At 41.7% G+C, this 22060-nt stretch overlaps 1 protein-coding gene across 10 annotated transcripts in view; it reads right to left on the bottom strand.

Annotated features, from left to right (window-relative positions):
- MAP2K5 (mitogen-activated protein kinase kinase 5) overlaps positions 1-21511 on the bottom strand; it is a 260220-nt gene extending 238709 nt beyond the window's left edge. For 3 of the 10 annotated variants that reach the window (XM_059180905.1, XM_059180911.1, XM_059180912.1), the window contains exons 1-3: positions 20727-21509; positions 14326-14374; positions 627-694 (exon numbers count right to left, since the gene is read on the bottom strand). In XM_059180905.1, coding sequence (XP_059036888.1) covers positions 627-694; positions 14326-14374; positions 20727-20861 — 252 coding nt within the window. In that variant the 5' untranslated portion in view covers positions 20862-21509. Of the gene's footprint in view, positions 1-626; positions 695-14325; positions 14375-20726 lie in introns of all 10 variants that reach the window. The other 7 variants (XM_059180906.1, XM_059180907.1, XM_059180913.1 and 4 more) reach the window with 4 other exon arrangements.
- Between the last annotated feature and the right edge of the window lie 549 nt (positions 21512-22060).

Here is a 22060-nt window from a genome sequence, read left to right as displayed (position 1 = left end):
TTTATCTACTTCCGTCCCAGACAAACGCTAAGGCAAATTTCCACTGAAATTTGCAACACAAAAGAAAAGTCACTTCAGGATATATTCAAATCCCTCTGATTCAGTAAGTAACCCTGTGGTTCATTTCAGGGTGGAGAAAAAGAGAGGTGGTTAGTGCATAAAATAACACTTTAAAATCGTGTATCCATACTGAGCCTGCAGCTACATTTAACTACAGTCTGTTTGGAAGGGTGAAAGAGATCTCCAGTTGAAAGTAGATTTTGAAAAATTTTTTAGAGCCCAGGGGTTCATTTTTAATGAGCCGTTACTTTAAGTACTGCATAAAAAATACAGGAAATTGATAGTCCATTTAGTCTGCACCATACCTAATGCAAAAGTCATTAAGATGCATTATTCTTAATGTTCATGATATGATCAGTAAGTGTCTTTTTAAAAGAACGCCCTTAACTTTAACGTGTAAGGAAATCCTTAAAACCCTTATGCATCCTACAGAAGAATGTTATGGTAGCTGTGATTTACTTTTACATCTTCACTGTGCGAGAAAAAGCGCCCACGATTACATCAACACATTATAATATGACATTTACGTTCTCATCTTGTAATGTGACAATTTTATGACGACTTACATAGGACAGCATGGCCTTCATTTCTTCATCGCTCCTCACTGTAATTCGGTCACCATCTTCATCTTCATCTGTTTCAAAGGCAACAAAGTGTGAGTGGTGAGATTTGCAGTGTTTAAATGCACAAAACCACGTCAGCTGGGAATGTAACACAACTGCTTTTCACAATGTGAGAGCCAAATCTTCAAAACCATGTTTTTGAAGATATTGAGGTTATCGGTTTGTTTTGCTGGGGTTTTTTGTTGTTCAGAATATAAGCAGTCTCAGTAAAGAGTCAGAAATTTCCGGGACAGCTAAGAATTAAAATGCTGCTTACATCAAGCTTGACTTGTATCTAGGTTAACGTGTCACCGGAGTGTGAATAAAAAGGTTTGGTGTGAAGAATGTTGCACACTGAAGGAGGCCAGTCTTGTTCTACCCTGAGTGCTTCCTTCTTTCTCACACAGCACCCTGTCCCTTTTCTGTCCAGTCTTCCTTTCTCCCCGGCAAGCTCTCATGTGACAGTAGCGTGATAATATTGAACACAGACTACACAAAAAGCACCATGATTTGTGCTTCAGACACCACATCTCCTTAAAAATTGCGCAAGGATCCTATGATGTGGACAGTGTGACTGGATTACTACCATCCCCTTCCTATAGAAGAATAGGGAGCTTCTAGAAGGTTAACTTGCCAAGCAACTCTTAACACAGTTAACCCCATAACCCATTCTATCTGCTAGGTCACTTGCTCTTTCCAAACAGTTTCATTTCTGTGGGGTACTCTGACTATAACAGCCTTCAAATGGCTATTCATGTGATTTTTAAAAAATCTGATAGTCCCAAAATTGGAGGATAATTAGACTTTACAAAATACACAAGGAGAATATGTACATTTGAATAACTGCATCATCCCAAGCAGCCCACATCCAGAAACTTATTTCTATAATGCTTCTCCTGTTCAAAATAGTTTTGAAATACCTCTTTGAAAACTGCTTTAAGAACCCAAAGAGAGATCGCGTGAAAATATGAGATCTTTTTATCCTTTTTAGAAAAAAAAAAAAATTTTTTTTTGGAAGTAAACGTTATACCCAAAGTGGGGCTCGAACCAACAATGCAGAGATCAAGAGTCACATGTTCTACCAACTGAGCCAGCCAGGTAATGACCCTATCAGATCTCATTTTTAACCCAAACGGAACTGCTTGCCCGGTCGCTCACCTGTGCTATCTGCCAGGTATGACTTGGAATGACTTTTATTTCTAAATATTTAGTTAGCTTGACGAGGTGGCCGAGTGGTGAAGGCGATGGACTGCTAAATATTTAGTTAGCTCTTTTACACCTCTAAAAATAAAGATCTGTCAACAAAACAACCTATATGATAGGTTCTAAATATATGGCTGAAAGAAAAATACCAAAAACATTTTGAGCATTTTGTAGCATTGTTGGAAGAATGCACCAACAATGTTCCCGGGGGCAACTTGGAAGGGGCAGGCTTGCTCTCAGCTGGTGCAGCTCTGATGTACTTGTTAAACAGCCAGTGCTGTTATTTTTTTTATTTATTTATTTATTTGGTTTTGGTCACTCTTGAGTATCTAATTGCTGATTTGGTCAGATGCAGAGAACCAGATCCCAGGCCTGGAGAAGCAGACAAATCTCAGGTCATGCAGAGAACAGGCTTATATGACATGCTCTAGGGACTCTTACTGAAAATACAGGGGGAGTTCAGTCCAGCTCGTGGATCTTTGCCCACCACATCCCAGCAGTCCTCCCTCCCATCCAGCCGCGGTTCTGAAGATATCCCCCTGCTCAGTGGCCAGGCCATGGAAACCCTAGGAGGGAGCTTGTATTCTCTCCTAATTAGCCCATTGCAGAGCAAAATGCTACTTCCTTTTCCTCCCAGCAGCCAATAGCAATCTATCTGACAGCATGATAGAAACTAGCAGTTGAGCCAACCCTGCTCAGTGATCAAGCCAACTGCTTTCATTGGGGTTTCTCTCCAAAGCATTTGTTCCTGGATCCTGGATCGTGGTTCACTCCCAAAGAGTTCCTGAACTCAATGCAAATCAGTATCATCAAGTCACACCATTTAAATAGCTACATAAAAAAAGAGCTGTCCAGTGTCACTACTGTACTATTCTACTAAGAGCTGCTTGTTCTCAGTATAAAAGGCACATAGTGGTCATTTCCTGTAACAAACATTTAAAAAATAATAATAATAAAAACATTCTGCCTAAGAGGCAGAGGCCTAAGAATATTACACATATAAGAAACTATATAGGAATTTAGCTCTTTCTTTCTGAGGTGCAGACACCATTAAAGCTAAATTGGAGAAGAAAAAGAAACACCATTCTAGTTTGGAAACAAAGGGGAGTTCCTACATAAGTTCTAGAAACCAGTATTTTCAAGGCTAAGTCAAAAATGTTTTCTTAGGAATACAGGAAACAAAGAAAAAGCTGATATAGTATAAAGAGATGTAATGTTACATATTGCCACACATGAAAACACTTCACATTTTTGTTTTAAAAGCAAGTCAAATTCTCCATTTAGATGTGGGCTACAAGGATTTGTTCTTGATGAAGTCCTGAACTTGGTAAAATTTCCAGCCTGAATAAAGCAGCTTTTTGTAACTCTCATTTCTACATCAGAACTAGTTACAGAGACGGTGGCTAAAGGAATTGTTTATATTCAAATTTCAATATATACAAGACCTCAAAAAGGTACCATTCACAAGGGATGAAGAAGTGTTTGGAGTATAATAAAACAGGTGAAAACTCTTTTTAGAATTTGTGAAGAGGAGCGCCTGGGTGGCTCAGTGGGTTAAAGCCTCTGCCTTCAGCTTGGGTCATGATCCCAGGGTCCTGGGATCTAGTCCCACATCGGGCTCTCTGCTCATCAGGGAGCCTGCTTCCTCCTTTCTCTCTGCTGCCTCTCTGCCTACTTGTGATCTCTGTCTGTCAAATAAATAAATAAAATCTTAAAAAAAAAAGAATTTGTGAAGAGAGGGCACAGATTCCAGAAAAATCATTTAATTCACAGTCTCTCTCAATCAGGAATAACACAACAAGAGTTCTCTAAGCTCTCAAAGCCAGAGCTTGAACCTTTATGGTTTCTTAAAACAGAAGATTCTGGAATTCCATGAAATCGCTGAGTGATTAGTTCAGGAAAATAAATAAATAAATAAATAAATAAATAAAACAAAACAAAACAAAAAACCTGTGAGGGAAGTCAGCTACCAGAATTTCTTGCCTAGCAATTTCATGAAGAGGAGTTATGAAACACTATAAGGACACTTGGCTCTAAGTGGACAGAAAACCAAGGCCAAAAGGCCCAAATACCCAACCTAGGGATAAAGTGTTGGTGCTGTTCCATAAGGCTTCTGACTCCAAAAGAAAGATTTCAGTTAACTTGAAGGAGGCATTCTAATAAAGCCTGGGGATAAAATCAGACTTACATGACATAGTGATTAATGGTTCTTATGGATTATTAAGGGACTCCATTTTATATAGGTATTGGTTTTCTGTGCAAATTGCTCTTTGGGTGACTGAGAGACTCTTCGGTATTTGTGATCAGTAGTTTTAATGAAGACTCCTGTTCTTGTCAAAGAGGAAACTGAGTTGGAAAAGTAATCCCACTTATAAGATTGATGATTCTGGCCAAAACACAAAACCCAAGCTATCTATCCCTGTGATGGCAGTCAAACCATTTACTTGCCTTGACACTTAAGTAAGAATACACTTGTCTGTAAAGACAATAAATTCCAAAGACATCCAGATGGCCAAGAGACGCATGAAAAATGCCCACTATCACTCACCATCAGGGAAATGCAAATCAAAACCACGATGTGTTATCTCCTCACACCTGTTAGAATGGCTATCACCAAAAAGACAAGAGACACCAACTGTTGGGAAGAAGGAGGAGAAAACGGAGCCCTTGTGCACTACTGGTGGGAATGTAAACTGGTGCAGCTACTGTGGAAAACAGTACAGAGGTTCTTCAAAAAAATTAAAATAGAACTATCGTGTGACCTAGCAATTCTATTTCTGGGCATCTATCCAAAGGAAACAAAATCACTCTCTTAAAGAGATACATGAACCTCTGTGCTCATTATGCAAAATAGTCAAGATATGGAAACTACTTAGGTGTCTACCAACAGATGAATGACTAAAGATGTGGTATACATATACAATGGAATATTACTTGGCCATGAAAAAGAAAGACACATGCCATTTGCAACAACTTAGATGAACCCTGTGAAGGGCATTATGCTAAGTAAAGTTAAGTTAGAAAAAGACAAATACTGTATGATACTGCTTATATGTGAAATTTTAAAAAGCCAAATTAAGAGCACCTGGGTGGTGCAGATGGCTAAGTGTCTGACTCTTGGTTTTGGCTAAAGTTGTGATCTCAGGGTCATGAGATCAAGCCCTGCATCAGGCTCTGTACTCAGTGCGCAGAATCTGCTCAGGACTCTCTCTCTCTCCATCTGCCCCTTCCCCCTCTAAAACAAATAAATCAATCTTTTTTTTTTTTTTTTTTTAAGCTAAACTTAGAAAAACAGAGTGTAATTATCAGGGGCTGGGGCAGGGGCAAATGGGGAACTTTTGCCAAAGGGTATGAATTTCTAGTTATAACAAGGTCTGGAGATCTAATGTAGAGCATGGTGATTATAACTAATAACACTGTAACATACTTTCTAAAAGATTTATTTATCTGTCTGAGAGAGAGAGAGAGAGCTTGCATTTGAGGGCAGAGAGTCTTAAGCAGACTCTGTGCTGAGCATGGAGCCCTTTGAGGGGGCTCAATCCCATGACCCCAAGATACGATCTGAGCTGAAACCAAGACTGAACACTTAAAGGCCTGTACTACCCAGGCACCCAACACTATGACATATATCTGAATGCTGCTGAAAGTAAATCTTAAATATTCTGACCACAAAAAAGAAATGGCAATTCTATAAGAGGATAGAGATGTTAGCTAATGCTATGGTAGAAATCAGTTTGGAATATATAAGTGTATCAAATCAGCAGGTTGTATACCTCAAATTTACACAATGTTATATGTCAATTATATATCAATAAAGCTGTAAAAAAATATTTTAACATAAAAACAAAGGGGGGAACCTGGGTGGCTCAGTTGGTTGAGCATCCAAAGCTCGGTTTCAGCTTGGGTCATGATCCCAGGGTCGTGGGATCAAGCCCCAAGTCAGGATCCATACTCAGTGGGAAGTCTGGCTAAGATTCTCTCCCTCTCCCTTGATTCACTGGTGCTCTCCCTTCCTCTCTCTCAAATACATAAATAATCTTTAAAATAAAGACAACAAATTGACAGGTATTAGAAGTATTGAAGGATAAAGTAGGAAGACATACCAAGCAATTTGGTGTAACAGTAATTTAAAATAGTTCTCTGTTGAAAGCTGGACACACACAGCCCTTCCAGCTGACTCTGGTTATTTGCCTATCAAACTCTTAGCTATAATATGAACACTAAATGGAACTGCAGATCATAAAAACTTACTAAAGTGGCACAAAGAATTACAAGGTTATAAATATGTTGTTGAAGAACACTAGAAAGTAGTGGTACTAAGTAAAGAGAAGTAGAGAAAATAATTTGAACTTTTTGTCTTATACATAGAGGTTCTTTACCATCTGACCAAAAAAGCATTACTAGATATGACCAAGGCGGGTGGGGGGGGCGGTATATGCAATAGATCTGATACACTGGTTCACAATGAGAATTCCAGACTTCTCTAGTTGCCTGGAGCACAGTAATATGATTTTCCAGCACATTAGGGAAGCAAAAGTAGAACCAGAAAGTCTATGTACTGGCTGGATTTTGTTAATGTCACTTAAAATGGAGGAAAAAATCCTAGCAAGATACCAAATAGAGTGCAGCAGATGGTAAACAAATATTATGAAGCAATCTTCACAAAATCTGCAGTGTGTCACAAATATACAAAATGGCAGAGTTTGGGAAAAGAGAATCATAACAGGCCATATGTTGTTAGCAATTTTATTTGAAGCAACATGCAATCCAGAAGAGAAACCAAGAGGAGGAACATAAAGGCCCAATAGAGGAGAGGCAGCCTCAGGTAAGGGGCGGTCAGAATGGCAAGCACAGAGCCTATCAAGGTAAACAGCAGGCAACCTGGCAGACGCCACGGAGCTCTCAGCCACAGAGCACCCACTGCAGTGACAGGGCTCAAATGGGCTTTGAGGAGAAACAACCCAGCTTCTGCAAAGAGCAACAGAAAGTTAAGGCAATATATTATATGTCATTTGTCACACTCCTTCAGTGCTAGGCGAGTCAATTAGAACTACAGCAAAGGCATTTTCCCAAGACAAGAGGAAAGAAATGCAAACACAACTGTGGAGGTTAGAAAAGACATTCAACAAGAAATTATCAGAAAGGTTGTCAAGTTTATAGAGCCTTTCTCAGGTATGACATCTAAGATGTGGACAGGACCAGAAGTCTCAGTTTCTATGGCCAAATCTTCTCGGCCATGAATTTTAATTTTGCTCCGTGTCCCTGCCTCCTGTTTCCTTCTTCACTTCTTTGCTCCCTTCTTCTCTCCAACAAATATGTCAATGGCCACTATAGCAGCCTTGCCCTCCTGAAGCTTACACTCCAGCTGAGACAGACTGAAGGGGATGAGGAGGTGAGCAGCACAGGCATCTGGGGAAAGGTGTTCCAGGCAGAAGGAAGAGCTAATGCAAAGGCTTTGGAGTAGAATACTTGGTATGTTCAAGAGACTGAGAGAAAGGCAGAGTAGCTAGCACAGCATGAGAGCTGGGAGAGAAAGAGAGGAGTTCAGAGAAGCAGCGCTGTGACAGAATTGGGGGCAGATGAGAAAAGGCAAGACTTCGGAGGGCATTTTAAGGACTTGGCTTTTACTCCTGAGTAAGATGGAAACTGGAGGGTGCTGAGTGTTGTGATCTCACTTACAAAGGATCACTGGCTGCTACGTGCAGAACAGGCTGTTTGGAGGCAAAAGCAGAAACAGGGAGACCAGTTAGGAGAAACCACTGCCCTAGGCCAGGTGAGAGATGATGGTGGCCTAAACAAAGCTGACATACTGAGCAGTCATCATATGCGGGATATATTTTAAAGCCAGAGCTAATGGGATTTTCTGATGGATGAGATATAGGGTTTGAAGGCTTGTCCTTCATTCCTTCAACTATCCATCCACTGCACTCCAGAAACATACTGAGTGCCTACTATATGCCAGGTACTATGATAGGGTTTCTAGAGACTCAACAACGGCAGTATTGTCTAGCGTCTTCAAGGAGCAACTAGCCTGGTACTTGAATGAGGATTGAACTTCTTAATTTGCATGCAAAATAACAAGACTACTAATAAAGCTACTATTCTCCTAAGACTAAAAGGGATTTGGACTTTGTACATGGATGATACTGCAAACCAAAATTTGAATAAATTAAAACTCTCTTCAATAGTCTCAGTATCAGCATAATTAACTCTTAACCTGTTAAATAATTTTTAGACTGTGTACTATTGTGAGTTACAATTTTTTTTTAAGATTTTATTTATTTATTTGACACACAGAGACAGATCACAAGTAGGCAGAGAGGCAGGCAGAGAGAGAGGACGAAGCAGGCTCCCTGCTGAGCAGAGCCCGATGCGGGGCTCGTTCCGAGGACCCTGGGATCATGACCTGAGCTGAAGGCAGAGGCTTTAACCACCTGAGCCACCCAGGCGCCCTGTGAGTTACAATTTTTTATTAAACTACTTAGTTTTACTTATAAGCAACCACTTATCTTTTACACACTACAGTTTAAGAAAATGAAATTTCATTTTTTCCAAATAATTTGATTTCCAAATATTTTATAATTAAGGCTTTTCTCCAAAGCAAAAAGGGGTTCTCACCCAACTATTCTTAATGACACTACCCTTGCTGTTTGGACATGAAGGGCATATCCTACAGGTATTTCTCCAGTAATCAGCTATAGTGATTTTCTATGCTGTAAGAATTTAAAATTTATGGGCGCCTGGGTGGCTCAATCAGTAAAGCATCTGCCTTCAACTCAGGTCATGATCTCAGGGTCCTGGGATCGAGCCCCACATCTCGCTCCCTGCTCAGCAGGGAACCTGCTTCTCCCTCTCCCTCTGCCTGCCGTTCCCCCTGCTTATGCTCTCTCCGTCAAATAAATAAATAAAATCTAAAAAAAAAAAAAAAAGAATTGATGACTTAAATAATTTGCAATTTTGCTTTAAATGGTCATATTATGCCAAATTTAAAATGATGAACTGTGGGCACCTATCTGGCTCAGTTGGTGGATTGTGCAACTCTTGATCTTGGGGTTATGAGTTCAAGCCCCAGGTTGGGTGTAAAGAGTACTTAAAAATAAAATTTAAAAAAAAATGATGAGCTGGTTTTAAAATTTCCTCCCAAAATAATCTTCCAGAAATTCATAAAAGAACTAAAATGAGAAGTGTAAAATGATCATGATTGAAGAAAGATAAAGATAAGATAAAGATAAAATAAAGATTTATCCTACAACCATATCTTACGAACCAAAACTCAGAGGCACAGCTTGACAAGTGTAAAGATACTTATGAAAGCTATAGACCAAAACATGTGAAGTTGGAGTACCATGGGAAAGTGGGGCCACATGGTATTTATAGAGATAAATCAGCACTTGTCTACACAGACTCACAATGCATCTTTCAAGTCACCAGTAAGAATTTACCACCCAGTGCCACCAGCCCAAGAGTCACTTTGCTGCAGTCACCTATGAGATAATCCAAGGAGAGGAGCCCATGTAACACATCCAGGAAACTCATTAGTGGGCACAGCTGATTTGTATCGCCTCGTGTGTTGGTGCACTCATTAATCTGTTAATGAAACTGTGGAAATCAGCAGGGCTCTCTGGGCCTATATGAATGTCAAGCTCCTACAGCATATGTAGGGCCCACACATGCAAACATACAGGCCTTTTATGATAATGGAATTTAGCTTTGTCTCAGGAGTGTTCTCACATCTGGGAAAAGACAAATTATTCAATAACTGGTATGGAGTCAGCTGTCTAAGTGCTTGAATAAAGTTGGATTCCCCACCTGACTCCTCCTTTCATCAAAACAGACTGGAGATGATACAAAAATGTAAAATCTTTGGACATTTGTATTAAAAATGCAGGCTCTTTTCAGGGGGAAAAAACCCACATTAATACACATATGAATGTATGTTTTTATATACATAGCTAATATGTGTGTGCTTAACCCTATTAAAGTACAGCAAAAAAGAATACGGATGAATGTTTTTTCAATATCTGGAATGCGGAAGATCTTCCTAAGAATGACATAAATGCAGATATCACAAAGGGCAATATGAAAAATCTGACCATGTAAAAACTTCAACCTTCTCCGTGGAAAAAAAAGAAGAGGGGGAAAAGACCAAAGCAAGTTGAAAAGAAAGCAGTAAATAGACAAAAATAGCTCTAACATGTAAGACAAAGCCCCAATTTTCTCAATATTGGAAAGCCCTTAAACCAATTCAAAACCTACAATCTATAAGAAAAATGGGCAAAGGTGACAAAATGGTTCACAGAAATGAAATACGTATGACTGAAAGAGCAGTGAAAAGATACTGAAGCTCACTTATAACTGATACAAAATAAAACAACACCATAGTAATCTCCTCTGCCCTTCAAACTGACATTGACTAGGAAGTTCACTCATAAAAAATATACCCAGATTTGGGGAGGGTAGGGAGAAATGGGCATTCTCAAACATTGTTGGTGGGACTGTAAATTGGTTCTACCCTTAGAGAGCAACATGGTAATAGCTATTAAAATGTAAAACAGAGGTACTCTTTGTCTCAGTAGTTCCAACTCCTGGGAATTGATCCTACAAATATATTTCTACAATGTGGAAAGATATAAGGCAATACCATTGACTGCAGCATTTTTTCTAATACTAAAAAACTGCTAACAACTTAAGATTGGTCTATCAGTTGGTCAAATAAATTAAGCCACAGCCATAAAATTAGGCATAATGTAGTCATCTGAAAGACTGAAGTTGATTTGCGCACGTTGATGTTTGAAAGAGGTCCTATAGACACCCTAAGTGGGGGCAGGGGAAATTAGTTGCCGTATAGTGTGTGTTACATCTAGAGAAAACTTCATAAGGAAAAGGAAGAAAGTGTTAAATGGTGAACTGGGGAAATGGGGACTTTTAGTTTTCCTTTCATTTTTACACTGTTTAAACACTTTTTTTAAATCATCTATATCTTCTTAATTAAAAAAGAAATCAAACACTAGACATTGGAAAGTATTGTTATTTGCACTCTAATTATAAGGCGAAAGGGCCTAAAAGGACTAAGATGAAAAAGGTTTAGGGCCATCGGTCTAAGAGGTAAATTCAGCACAAATGGGTCTGCCTCCCCTCTTCCAGCCTAACTCCCCTCAAAAACACTATCCCCAGGAACAGAAACAGGAAAGAAGAGAGTGACTGTAGATCCCCTGCCCCCTTAGGTCAGAGGGCCTAGTCAAGTGTGGGAATCTGAATTTGGGGCCTGACTGGTCCACCACCAATTTATATCCCTTGCCTAGGCAACAGCACAAATAATCCAAAAACAGCAAATGATTTACTTGGCTTTAGGTCACATTAATTTTAAAATTATCATCTGAATATGGACACACAACATTCCATTTTATTCAACAAGGGAGTTCCCACAAGGCACTAAGCTAAGCACTAAGAACAAGAGTGAAATAAAACATGGTACCTGTCAAGTCATTCAAAATCTAGTCAGGAAGGAAAATACGAACACAGCTCATGGGAAGGTGGGCCCAATGGGTTACCTGCTCTAGCAAAGGTGGGGAGAGATTAACCCCATCTGGGTGGGGTCAGAGACTAAGCCAATAGACGGCACTTCTCAGAAATGAAGAATCTGTAGGATTACCTTCCCCCACTCCTTTCCACTTATCAACTCATTTCCTTGGTAAATTTGACAACACCGTTTCTCTTGTTGCTTAATTCATCACTATATACAATACCATTTCTTGCAAAAGAAATCAACTTGTGTTACATACACTTTACAATATTAAACATATTACCATAAAGACATCTTTGGTCAAAGTTTTATTTATCTGGGAGTTGTTCCATCATAGCTATCCACCACTGACATAGCTCCAAAATGTCAGCAAATCAGCCTACAAACTATCTTTCCAAGTATTTCCTCTACATAGAGTCCACTTATTAGTTCAGATCTTTGGGTCAGAACACAAGGTCATCCTAGAGCAATCATGAAAAGAGCCAGGCTAGGATTTTAACCTAGGCTAAAGAAACAAAGGACAGTTACTATTTTATCTATGTTTTGGGGTTTTGTTTTTGCCTAGAACTGGTCAAGACACAGACGGGTACAGAGCTGTTACCCTCCTTTCAGTAAAGAAGGAGCAACATCTCTAAGAACTTAAACGTAGAAATCTAAATTTTTTTTTCTTAATGTTAAATATACTTTTAAGTATTAATTATATTACCCTAAATATTTCTTTGATTAAAGCTTTGTTTTTTCAAGAGTTGTTCCATAAGCCATGTAAACTTCCAAGTCATATAAACCCATAAGTCATGTAAACCATACTTAACACACTTCTTTCCTGCTACACTTATGAACAATCAGAGTAAGTGACTTCAAGAAAGATTACAACACACAGAACAAGTATCAAAAGTGGCTGAGAGTGTATATATGCTCTGGAGTCCACATGAGAAAGTTCACCTCACCACTCAACATGTGAGCAAGCTACTTAGTGGAGATGCCTTTTCCTCAACTAAAATGGAGCTAATAACAATATGAGCCTCTTAATCACAGGAAATAAACTGAGGGCTGCTGGAGAGGAGGGAGGCAGGGGAACGGGATAACTGGGTGACAGGCATGAAGGAGGGCACTGGATGGAATGAGCACTGGGTGTTCCATACAACTGACAAATCACTGAACTCTATCTCTAAAACTAGTAAGACTCTATATGTTAACTAACTTAATTTAAATAAAATAAAACTAAATTGAAAAAAAAAAAAAAAAAAAAACTAGTCCTTCAAAGTACTTCATGGAGATCTTGTGAAGGTTAAATTAAATGAGATAACCATGGAATGTTCTTAGCACAGCACCTGGCAACAGGGACAGATGTTTACTATCAGCCTGTCCATGAAACCCTTGGCGCCACCAGAGCTTATTAAAAAGGGTCTGAAAAGCTTGCAACACTAATATGGACTTCAGATACATGTACCATTTTTCAACAGTAAATAGAGTCCAGGGTGGTTAATAAAATACTGATTATTTTAAGAGTTCTACACAAGTGACTTTTAAATACACGGAATGATGGTTGAAAATATTCAAATAATAAAGAAATACAGAAAGGAAAAAGTGTGCTCATTTAGCCAACCATTCCCCATTCTAACCCTCAAGTCCACGCTCCAGGGGAAACCACTGCAAGGCACTGTGGGCGGACGCTCTTCAGATCCTTGTCTCTCAATACAGACAAGAAGCAGGGAGGTGGAGGGATTAGCTATTTTACCAAATGGGCTCATACCATAACATACTATTTGTTTATTCAACAAAATATCGTGGAAATTTTTTCAGGCCAATGCATAAAATCCTAACTCATTCTCTTTAGCTGCTGTTCAGTTGGTTGCTGCCTCAGATAATGGGTAACTTATTAATCCACTATTCTAGGCATTTAGCTTTCCTCTAATTTTCTCCTATTAAAAATAATCGCACAGGGGCGCCTAGGTGGCTCAATGAGTTAAGCCTCTGCCTTCGGCTTGGGTCATGATTCCAGGGTCCTGGGATCGAGCCCTGCATCAGGCTCTCTGCTCAGCAGGGAGCCTGCTTCCTCCTCTCTCTCTGCCTGCCTCTCTGCCTACTTGTGATTTCTGTCTGTCAAATAAATAAATAAAATCTTTTTAAAAATTTTTTAAAAATTGCACAAGGATAGTTTGTTTGAAGGGTATGCCATAATATGGAGAAATCATACATCTTCTCACGGAGAAGTGGCCCTCACCTTCAAAAGAAAAGATGGGAACCACAGCTAAAAATCCTCTCTACACCAGAGCCCCTTTCCATGAGCAAAACCTTGGTTTCAGCAGTTTCACATCTAGCCCCTTTCCATGAACTAAACTCTCATCTAACACCCCAGAATCTAACACCCCCTGCAATGACCTGGCTCATGTCAAAACTAGTTTTCTAATCCACCCTGCCCTTCCCAATCCTCCAAGCCAACTGTGGGGCAGGGCTGGGTAGTAAGGTAGAGGGATTCAAGATCTGAAGGGCTCCTGTCATCATTTACCAGCCAGGCCAAGTCCCACTGAAACAGAATCATTCCAAGCAATGCTCACCTAAAAGCTCTATTCTGTTGCTGTTTTAAAGCAGCAATGGATTACAATCTTAATCAAGAATCACTGGCCTACAGGTAGTTTACACGTTTCATTTTATCCCACAATATTATTACAGTGAGGAGCAAGAGCAGATAAAGGTCATGTTGGTAATTAAAGCTATATTATAGAAATATGCACACCCAAGATATGATTAAATAAGAAAATATTACTCAGTTCAGTATCATCATTAAACTTGCATTAATTTATAAATATTTAAATGTACCATATGATGATCATAAATAATCGGTTTTTGTCAGTTTCTAAAGTCATGCAACCCATAAACCCTTTGAAAAATTACTGCAGAAAGAAACAGTCAAGAAAGTATACGAGCCAGACTTACATTCAAATGCTGTGGTTGTTGCTTCAGGCAGAACCTGGCCTATCACATCCTAAACAAAGAAAGAATAAAGAAACACAATTAGCCATCTTCTTTATTGCTAACATGTGGCAAATCCTAGAGGAAATATGAGAACCTGAAAAAGATTTTTGAAATGTTGGCATAAACTATAAAAACATTAGTTCACAATCACACTTAGCCCAGCAATATAAGCCCAGAGTTTACATCTCTATTTAAGGGTGGGTTGGGGGGAGGCAGTTCTTTACCAAATCTACTCTATATTAATATCATAATCTTTCACGCTTGATTCTACAGCGTATACACACTATTTGTGCATTTAAAACTGTGTACACACAGTTTGTTCTTGGAAAGCTGTGGAATATACTACCAATAGAAAGGTGTTTAGGAGTCAGACTAGCCTGGGTTTGAATCTCAGCTCTGTACTCAACTAGCTGTGTGACTGCTAACAAATAACTTAACCTCTCTGAGTCTCTATTTGATTATCTTCCAATATAGGTCTAGTAATACTCACAGGGGTAATGCAAGAATTAACTTAAATAATAAACATGTTAAAGTAGCGCACTGTAGACAACAAATGTAGTTTCTGATATGTAACTAGCAACCTCTCACCTCGTATTCATTGTGCAAAGAATTAAGAAAAATAAGTTTCCGTGATGTATTATTCCAATGATGATATTAACCTATAACGCCACATGTGATACAAACAATTTTTATCAACCTATACTCTTACGCACTGGAAAACATACATTTAATGACACCGGAATAGAATGAATCTAGTCTACAAAAATATTTTGTCTAAGGTACATAATCTGATGTCAATGTTTAAATGAACGCATAAAGCTGCAATCTTGAAAATCAGTCTACAGAGACAGCTTAGTTAAAGAGGCATGGAACATCTTCAAGAAATAGCCAGTTCTGGGAAAAGTGACCCTCCATTACGTCCAGCCTAACCCCAATGGTCAGCAAACCTCACTGCTCTTGGGAAGCCCTGCCACAACGTCCCTCCTGGGCTCTGCCAGGAACTGGCACCAGGCAGCTGGCTGACAAAGCCGCCTGCAGTAGTTCTCAGCAGGGAGCCCACAGCCCTTCCAAGCGGGGCACTGAGCAGAGTGGCAGCCGCAACTTCCTTCTAAAGGCAGTTCTTCAGAAGCTTTTGCTGCAGTGGAAATTTGCATAATAGCCTCGCCTCTACGGTGCCTTTTTTTTCCCTGAAAAATAAATCTGTGCATATAAAATTGATCAAAGAGAACTATCTGAGGCAGTCCTCGCTCATCAGAGCCAAAGGAGATGAATTTTTTTTCCTTCTGCCTCTAGTCTTAGCCAATGAAACATCAACTCTGAGGAAGTATTTCTAAAAAATATTAGTGTTAAAGAGAGTCTGCACACTTATAGGTAGAAAGTATTTATTGATGAGTAAATGGAAACTGTAGAGCAAGTATGGGATAAAGATTACAGGCAGCTAGCATAAAGCTTGAGTATGTGGACCAGAGCCAAAGTGGCTGGACCGTGGCTCTGCCATTCACTAACAGACAGACTGAGTCTCTCTGTGCCTCCCTTTTCTTCTGTGTAAACTGAGATTGTGATTGTACATACCTCACGGACTAAATGAGTCCATATCTATAAATGCTTAGAAGAGTGTCTAGCACAGGGGAAGTGCTACATGAGTGTCTGTTAAATATAACAAGTCACTATGACTGGAACGTTACAAAGCCTACCTCACAACGAAACCCTAAATTTCAGCACCCAAGGACTGGTGGACGGTCACTCATTCACTTACATCCTCCTTCCACAGCATTTACTGAGGGCCTTTGCTAGCTGGTAGTGTCGTTAAAAACAAGCTGGGGGACTCCACCCCTTATGCTCCAAGTTGAGGTTACCTCTGGTTACTTCAAGGGAACTCTGATCATCTCAATCTGGAGACGTGAATGCCACAGTAACAGCAGACTAATTCAGGATACTTTCTACTTATGAATAGCAGAGCCCATCGAACAGCAAATTTCTAATAACTAGCTGAAAACCTCGCCTGGCAGCAATGGTGTCCTTTACCCATCAACATAAATAAGGAGCCCCACAGCTTTTACACCTAATGTGGGGAAAAGGAGAAAGAAAAAGCAAATTTGCTTGAGAGAATCATGAGAATCATGTGAACACAACCAACCACCTTGTTTTATTAAAGCAAATAAAGTGGGGCTTATGATGCCAAAGGGCTAAAAAGCTTCAAAATTAGGTAATACCTACTGGTCATTTCTAAGCAGGACACATTTCAAAATTTTTTGTATATTTTCCAGTTACATTTTAAGTTACTTACCCCCCCCCCCCGCCAAAAAAAACCCATCTTAAGTCTCAACATAACATTTACCTAAAGAAGTTTTCAAAAGAAAACTTAAGTTTAAATATCTTAATGGTGATCATTTCTTTTTTTTTTTAAGGTTTTATTTATTTATTTGACAGAGAGAGATCATAAGCAGGCAGAGAGAGAGAGGAGTAAGCAGGTTCCCTGCCCAGCAGAGAACCCAATGTGGGACTCGATCCCAGGACCCTGAGATCATGACCTGAGCCAAAGGCAGCGGCTTAACCCACTGAGCCACCCAGGCGCCCCTATGGTGATCATTTCTTGATCCTTTTCTTCTCTGTGCTTTTAATAAATCCATCAACTATGTGATGGATCATAAATATAATTAAGCATCTACAACATGCCTGGACTAAAAAGATCACACAAACTGTAGGCTACAGAAGAGTAAGATTCAGGAAGATGCTGGTGTGGTCACAGAGATAAAGACAAACCTAAAAGAGTAACAAAACAGGGCACTCACAGTATAATAAGAGCCAAACAAAAGACATAAATAGTCAAATATTTGCTAACTCAGGAGGCAGGAAAAAAATCAAAGGTTCAATTTAGAGAAAAATTTCACAGATGAGGGGAAATCTGAACTGGGACTTAGGAGACAGGGTTCAAACAGCAAGAGGATTTAGAAAATCATTCTCTCCTCCCACTGCCTAGTTGAGATCTCCTGCACAATCTTACCAAAACTGGGGGCTGTCTCTACAAGAAACAGAACACAGAAAGCTGAAAAACAGATCACCAAATGTCTCTGCCCTTGGAGACCAGTAGGCCTACTTCACACTGCAGCCAGCCCCTAATTATTCAGATGCAGGACAAAGCCCCAGAGAAGTGATGTGACTTCTCAAAGGTCTCCCAGCTGCTTGATGGAGCTGTGACAAGAGCCCTCAACCACAACCCCACGTCCAAAACATGCTCAGGTACAAATGACTCGGGGACCACGGGCTGCTTCTGGCTTCTGTAGCTGGTGCAGCCCAAAACAAGCTGTGTGGCTTTAGCATTTTCCCCCTCTGGGGTTCATGCTCCTTCATTTGAAAACTGGAGTGAAGCGTTATATTAGATAAAGGGGATGCTTCCAGATTTCACTGGGCTTTAAATTTTAAGGGTCTAAGCCAAAGATGCTGAGATATCTGTTGGTTTTTTGCCCATTTCTTGAAGAAGAGATAAGATGACCCTAGAGAAGAGATCACCGGTGTCCACCAGAATCTGGGCACGCAGTTCACAGAGCCTGCTCTCAGGAGCACAAGAGAGAGCACAGCAAACATTGCTTAGAGCCCTTCATCAAGCCTTCCTGAGAAAGCGTGCTCCTCCTGGGCTTACCTGCACACACGCACACATGAATGCACATGACACTCTGATGGTGGGACTGTTTGTGCAAAGTTTACTTTAAGGCCTGTCAGCCTGGAGCCAAGGAATCATTGAGAGATGCTTGGGAAGCAAAAGACTCAGGCCCTGTCCCTTATATATATATATTTTTAAAGATTTTATTAATTTATTTGACAGACAGAGATCACAAGTAAGCAGAGAGGCAGACAGAGCGAGGGGGAAGCAGACACCCCGCCGAGCACAGAGCCTGAAGCGGGACTCAATCCCAGGGCCCGGAGATCATGACCCGAGCCGAAGGCAGTGGCTCAACCCACTGAGCCACCCAGCCTGTCCCTTGTATTTTAACAACAATACTTATAAAAGCACTTACTAAATTCCAGATTGTTCTAAGTGCTTTATGTATATCAACTCCAGTAGTCCTTCTACTCTGTCAGATGGCCACTATTTTTATCCTCCACCCTCCACTTTTTTTTTTAACACATGAAGAACTGAGACACTTGCCCCAGGTGAGTCTGGTAAGGCTTGCAATTTAAACCCAGGGAATTTGGCCCAGAGTTTGGGTTTTTAAACATTGCACCATTCTATTTTCTTTTTTAAGATTATTTATTTATTTGATAGACAGAGATCACAAGTAGGCAAAGAGGCAGGCAGAAAGAAAGGGGGAAGCAGGATCCCCGCAGAGCAGAGAGCCCAGTGAGGGGCTTGATCCCAGGACTCCGGGATCATGACCTGAGCTGAGCCGAAGGCAGAGGCTTTAACGCACTGAGCCACCCAGGTGCCCCGCACCATTCTATTTTAAATAATACCTTCTGTTATTTCAAAAGAGGAAAGTGAAAGAAAGCTCACATCTTTCTAATCACAGGCACGATCTCACTTAATCTTTCCAAGTCTTGAGGACAGGAATCGTCCCTATTTTACAAGTAAGGAAACTGAGGCTAAAAGAGACAGTGACTTGGCTAGTTAGTGGGACTGCCTGCAATTAAACCCATGTTTCTAGATTCAAACCCTAGTAGACTGGCCCACAAAACCATAACTGCATGCATCTTCTTTGACACTCCCTTTGAAATATTTGAACAAATATTTTGGGATGCTAAAAAGCTCCAGAAACAGAGGGGAGACAGAAACATCCATCTCCTCCAGAAGTTTACCATTTTAGTGGAAGAGATAGACAAAACTGTGACAAAACCCGTGACCTTTGCTGGAACAAAGCTGTGCGAACACAGAGGATGGACACATAGCCAAGATTAAGGTAGAGGAAAAGTGAAGCTGGGCTCTGAACGACAGGTAGGAGTTGGCCAGCTGAAGAAAGGGGCGGAGTGCAGACAGCCTTGGCGAACTCAAGGTTAGATCTGTGTTCCTGGAGCACGTGATGCTCCCAGGAGTGTAGTGGAGATGGAGCTGGTCCAGGTAGGCCTAGAGGGCCTAGAGGACCATGCTAAAAAGTTTGGGCCTTGTCATAAGGGAGGAAATCTATAAACATGTGAGTGCGTGAATTCCAGAAGCAAAGAGAAGGCCAACATTTGGTGTACAAAACTGGAAGTTGCTGGCTCATGCCAGCTTTGGGACTCCTGGCCCAGACACCTGAAAATCTGTGATGTTCTGGGTGGTCAGGAAATCCAGAATTCAAAATGTAGGGACAGGAATCAAATTTTGATTGAGTCACCAATGACTATGAAAAAAAAAAAAAAAATCACATCAGAGATCTCCCTCCTCCCAGGAACCTCTGCTCCACCCCATCTTACCTTGCAGGTAAGCTGCACCATAGATCTGGTACCTGCCACATGTTTCTGGGTTAGGTTCGGCTTTTCATGCCTCAATTACTCAATATATAAAATGGGCACAGTGCACTCTGGCTATCTCAAATGTGTGCTAAAAGATGAGAAATGGCAGTGCAGCATGTGGAAAAAAATTACTAAGTAAGGAAATCTGAGTTGTGGTACTCTCCCACTCACAAGCAACACAGGAAAAGCCATTCTGCCTAACTACTCCCCAGTAACTATCTCAAAAAAGGTAAGAGGTTTCAAAAGGCCACTGCCAAGGTTACACTCTGTTCTCACATCCCATGACTTCCTTTGCAATCCATTCAAATATCGTGTAAGAGTAATGATACTGCATTGATTCCAAGACACATCCTTTCCCCCAATGTTAGCATCTCTGAAACTGGGCGAATCCTCTCTTACGTGTAGTGGGTCCGTTTAACGGGCAGTCTTTTTTTTTCTGAGTGGTACCTAAAATAGTATCTTAAAACCAATGACACCTTAGGTTTGCTGAAACATGGTAAATTCAAGCTGCCTAGTTTCCCTTTCCCCAGTAGTCACCAAGTTCAGGGAACTCAGTAGAAAGGCACGGCTGGAATCTGGCCAGGGACATTCCGAGAAACACTTGGGGAAAAAACTTCCAGACTCAGCTTTCTGCATCCACTTGGTTGCTTCTGTGTGTGTGTCCCAGTCCAAGCTGTTGAGCTCCTTGAGGGCAGGGGTTCAATCTGATTCATCTCTATTTCCCCAGGGCCCAGCACAATTGCCAGATTTCAGTCCATGCAATTAATCAATGCCTGTCGCTGAAGCAATAAAACTGCCCTCACAGGAGGCCAAAATGCCCACCTGAATTCACTAGCTCGGGCCACCAGACTCAGATTCAGTGGTTAGGGCGCTATCTACCCCACAAATCCCTGCGCCCTCCTCAATGGGATTTGAAGACTGAGATTACCACTCACCAGCACATCCCTGAAGAGTAACTGCGGCCCGGAGTGCACTGTCCAGTCCACTGCGCCACTATTTGGAATCTTGATACGAATCACCAGCACCTCGTTCTCCATGGCATGGAAGGGGCCAAGGGCCAGCCACAGCATTACAGGTTACAGGGGCTCACATCCTGGGGCAGGAGGTACCCACTGGATCCAGATTAAGCAAGAGCTCCAAGAGGTGACAAGGGGAGCGAGGGAAAGAACACAGAGGGTCGTGGGCGGGGGAGTAGAGAGAAGGAGTGGTCTGGAAGGAGCCCGCAGGGACCGAGCCAGACCCAGGCTGTCTGGGGTCGGGGGCTGCCTCCCTATGAGCGTGGACGGGGCAGGAGGCAGGGGCCCTTAGAACCTAGCGGAGATCAGAAGGTTCTGGATTGGAAAACTGGGCGAAACGGGATCGTGAAGCTCTCTGCCCTCTGTGTGGGTGTGAGGGCACGACCCCGTTTTAGGGAGGCAGAGCGGCAGGTGTCCACTCCTCCTCAGTGGAGAGTGGAGGGTCCCCGACTGGAAGGGATTCCGTCGGGAGCTGTTTGGAAGGAACCCCAGGGCCCCCAGAGCACGCGAGAGCTGAGGAAGGGCCTTCCGCCAGAGGACGGGAGAGCGAGTCCTGTTCCCCACCCCGAGTCAGAGGGCGCCGTGCGCACGGGCTCAACCCGGGCCGCCGCAGGCCGAACGTTCCTGCTGCGGCGGTAGCGGCGGCGGCAGGAGGAGGAGGAGGAGGAGCAGGAAGGCGCGGCGAGGGCACTGTTACTCCGGAACCAAAACGCGCGGCACCGGAACCCGGGAACGGGCGAGAGGAACCCGCCTCCCGCGGCGCCATGTTGGAAGAGGGCAGCTCCCGGCCAGCCCCGCCCCCACGACCCGGCGGGCTGGACGGAGGAGTGAGTGCGCGCAAAGTGCAGGGAGGAGGATGAGGGTCCGCAGGGCTTCCCCACGCGGAGACTTCTGTCGCCTTGTGTCCGGCCCCGGAGATCGAGTGAAGCTCCTTGCCTTTTCCGACCCTCGTTAATGGCACCAAATCAGCAAGAACTCAAAAAGTGGTTCTCTCTTTCTCTTCCTTCTTCCACGCCGCAGATGCAGAAGGTCGTCTTCCTCTCACATTAGCAAAGAGTGTATGAGTTCCTTTCTTTTAAACCCCACAGTTACCCTGAAATAGCAAACAGCTCTCTGTACAAAAGCAACAGTTATTAAAAAAAAAAAAAAATCCGCCAAGAGTTAAACTGTCAGGGATCAGCTGCAGGAGTGGCATCATGTCCTCTTAATAAGTCGTTGCTGAAAATAGTCTCGTCCATGTATTTTCAACTCGG

The sequence above is a fragment of the Mustela lutreola genome, chromosome 7 (genome assembly GCF_030435805.1).
Source record: "Mustela lutreola isolate mMusLut2 chromosome 7, mMusLut2.pri, whole genome shotgun sequence".
Lineage (NCBI taxonomy): Eukaryota > Metazoa > Chordata > Mammalia > Carnivora > Mustelidae > Mustela > Mustela lutreola.
The sequence above is the reverse complement of the archived record's forward strand: the minus strand, read 5'-3'. Positions and strand labels throughout refer to the sequence as shown.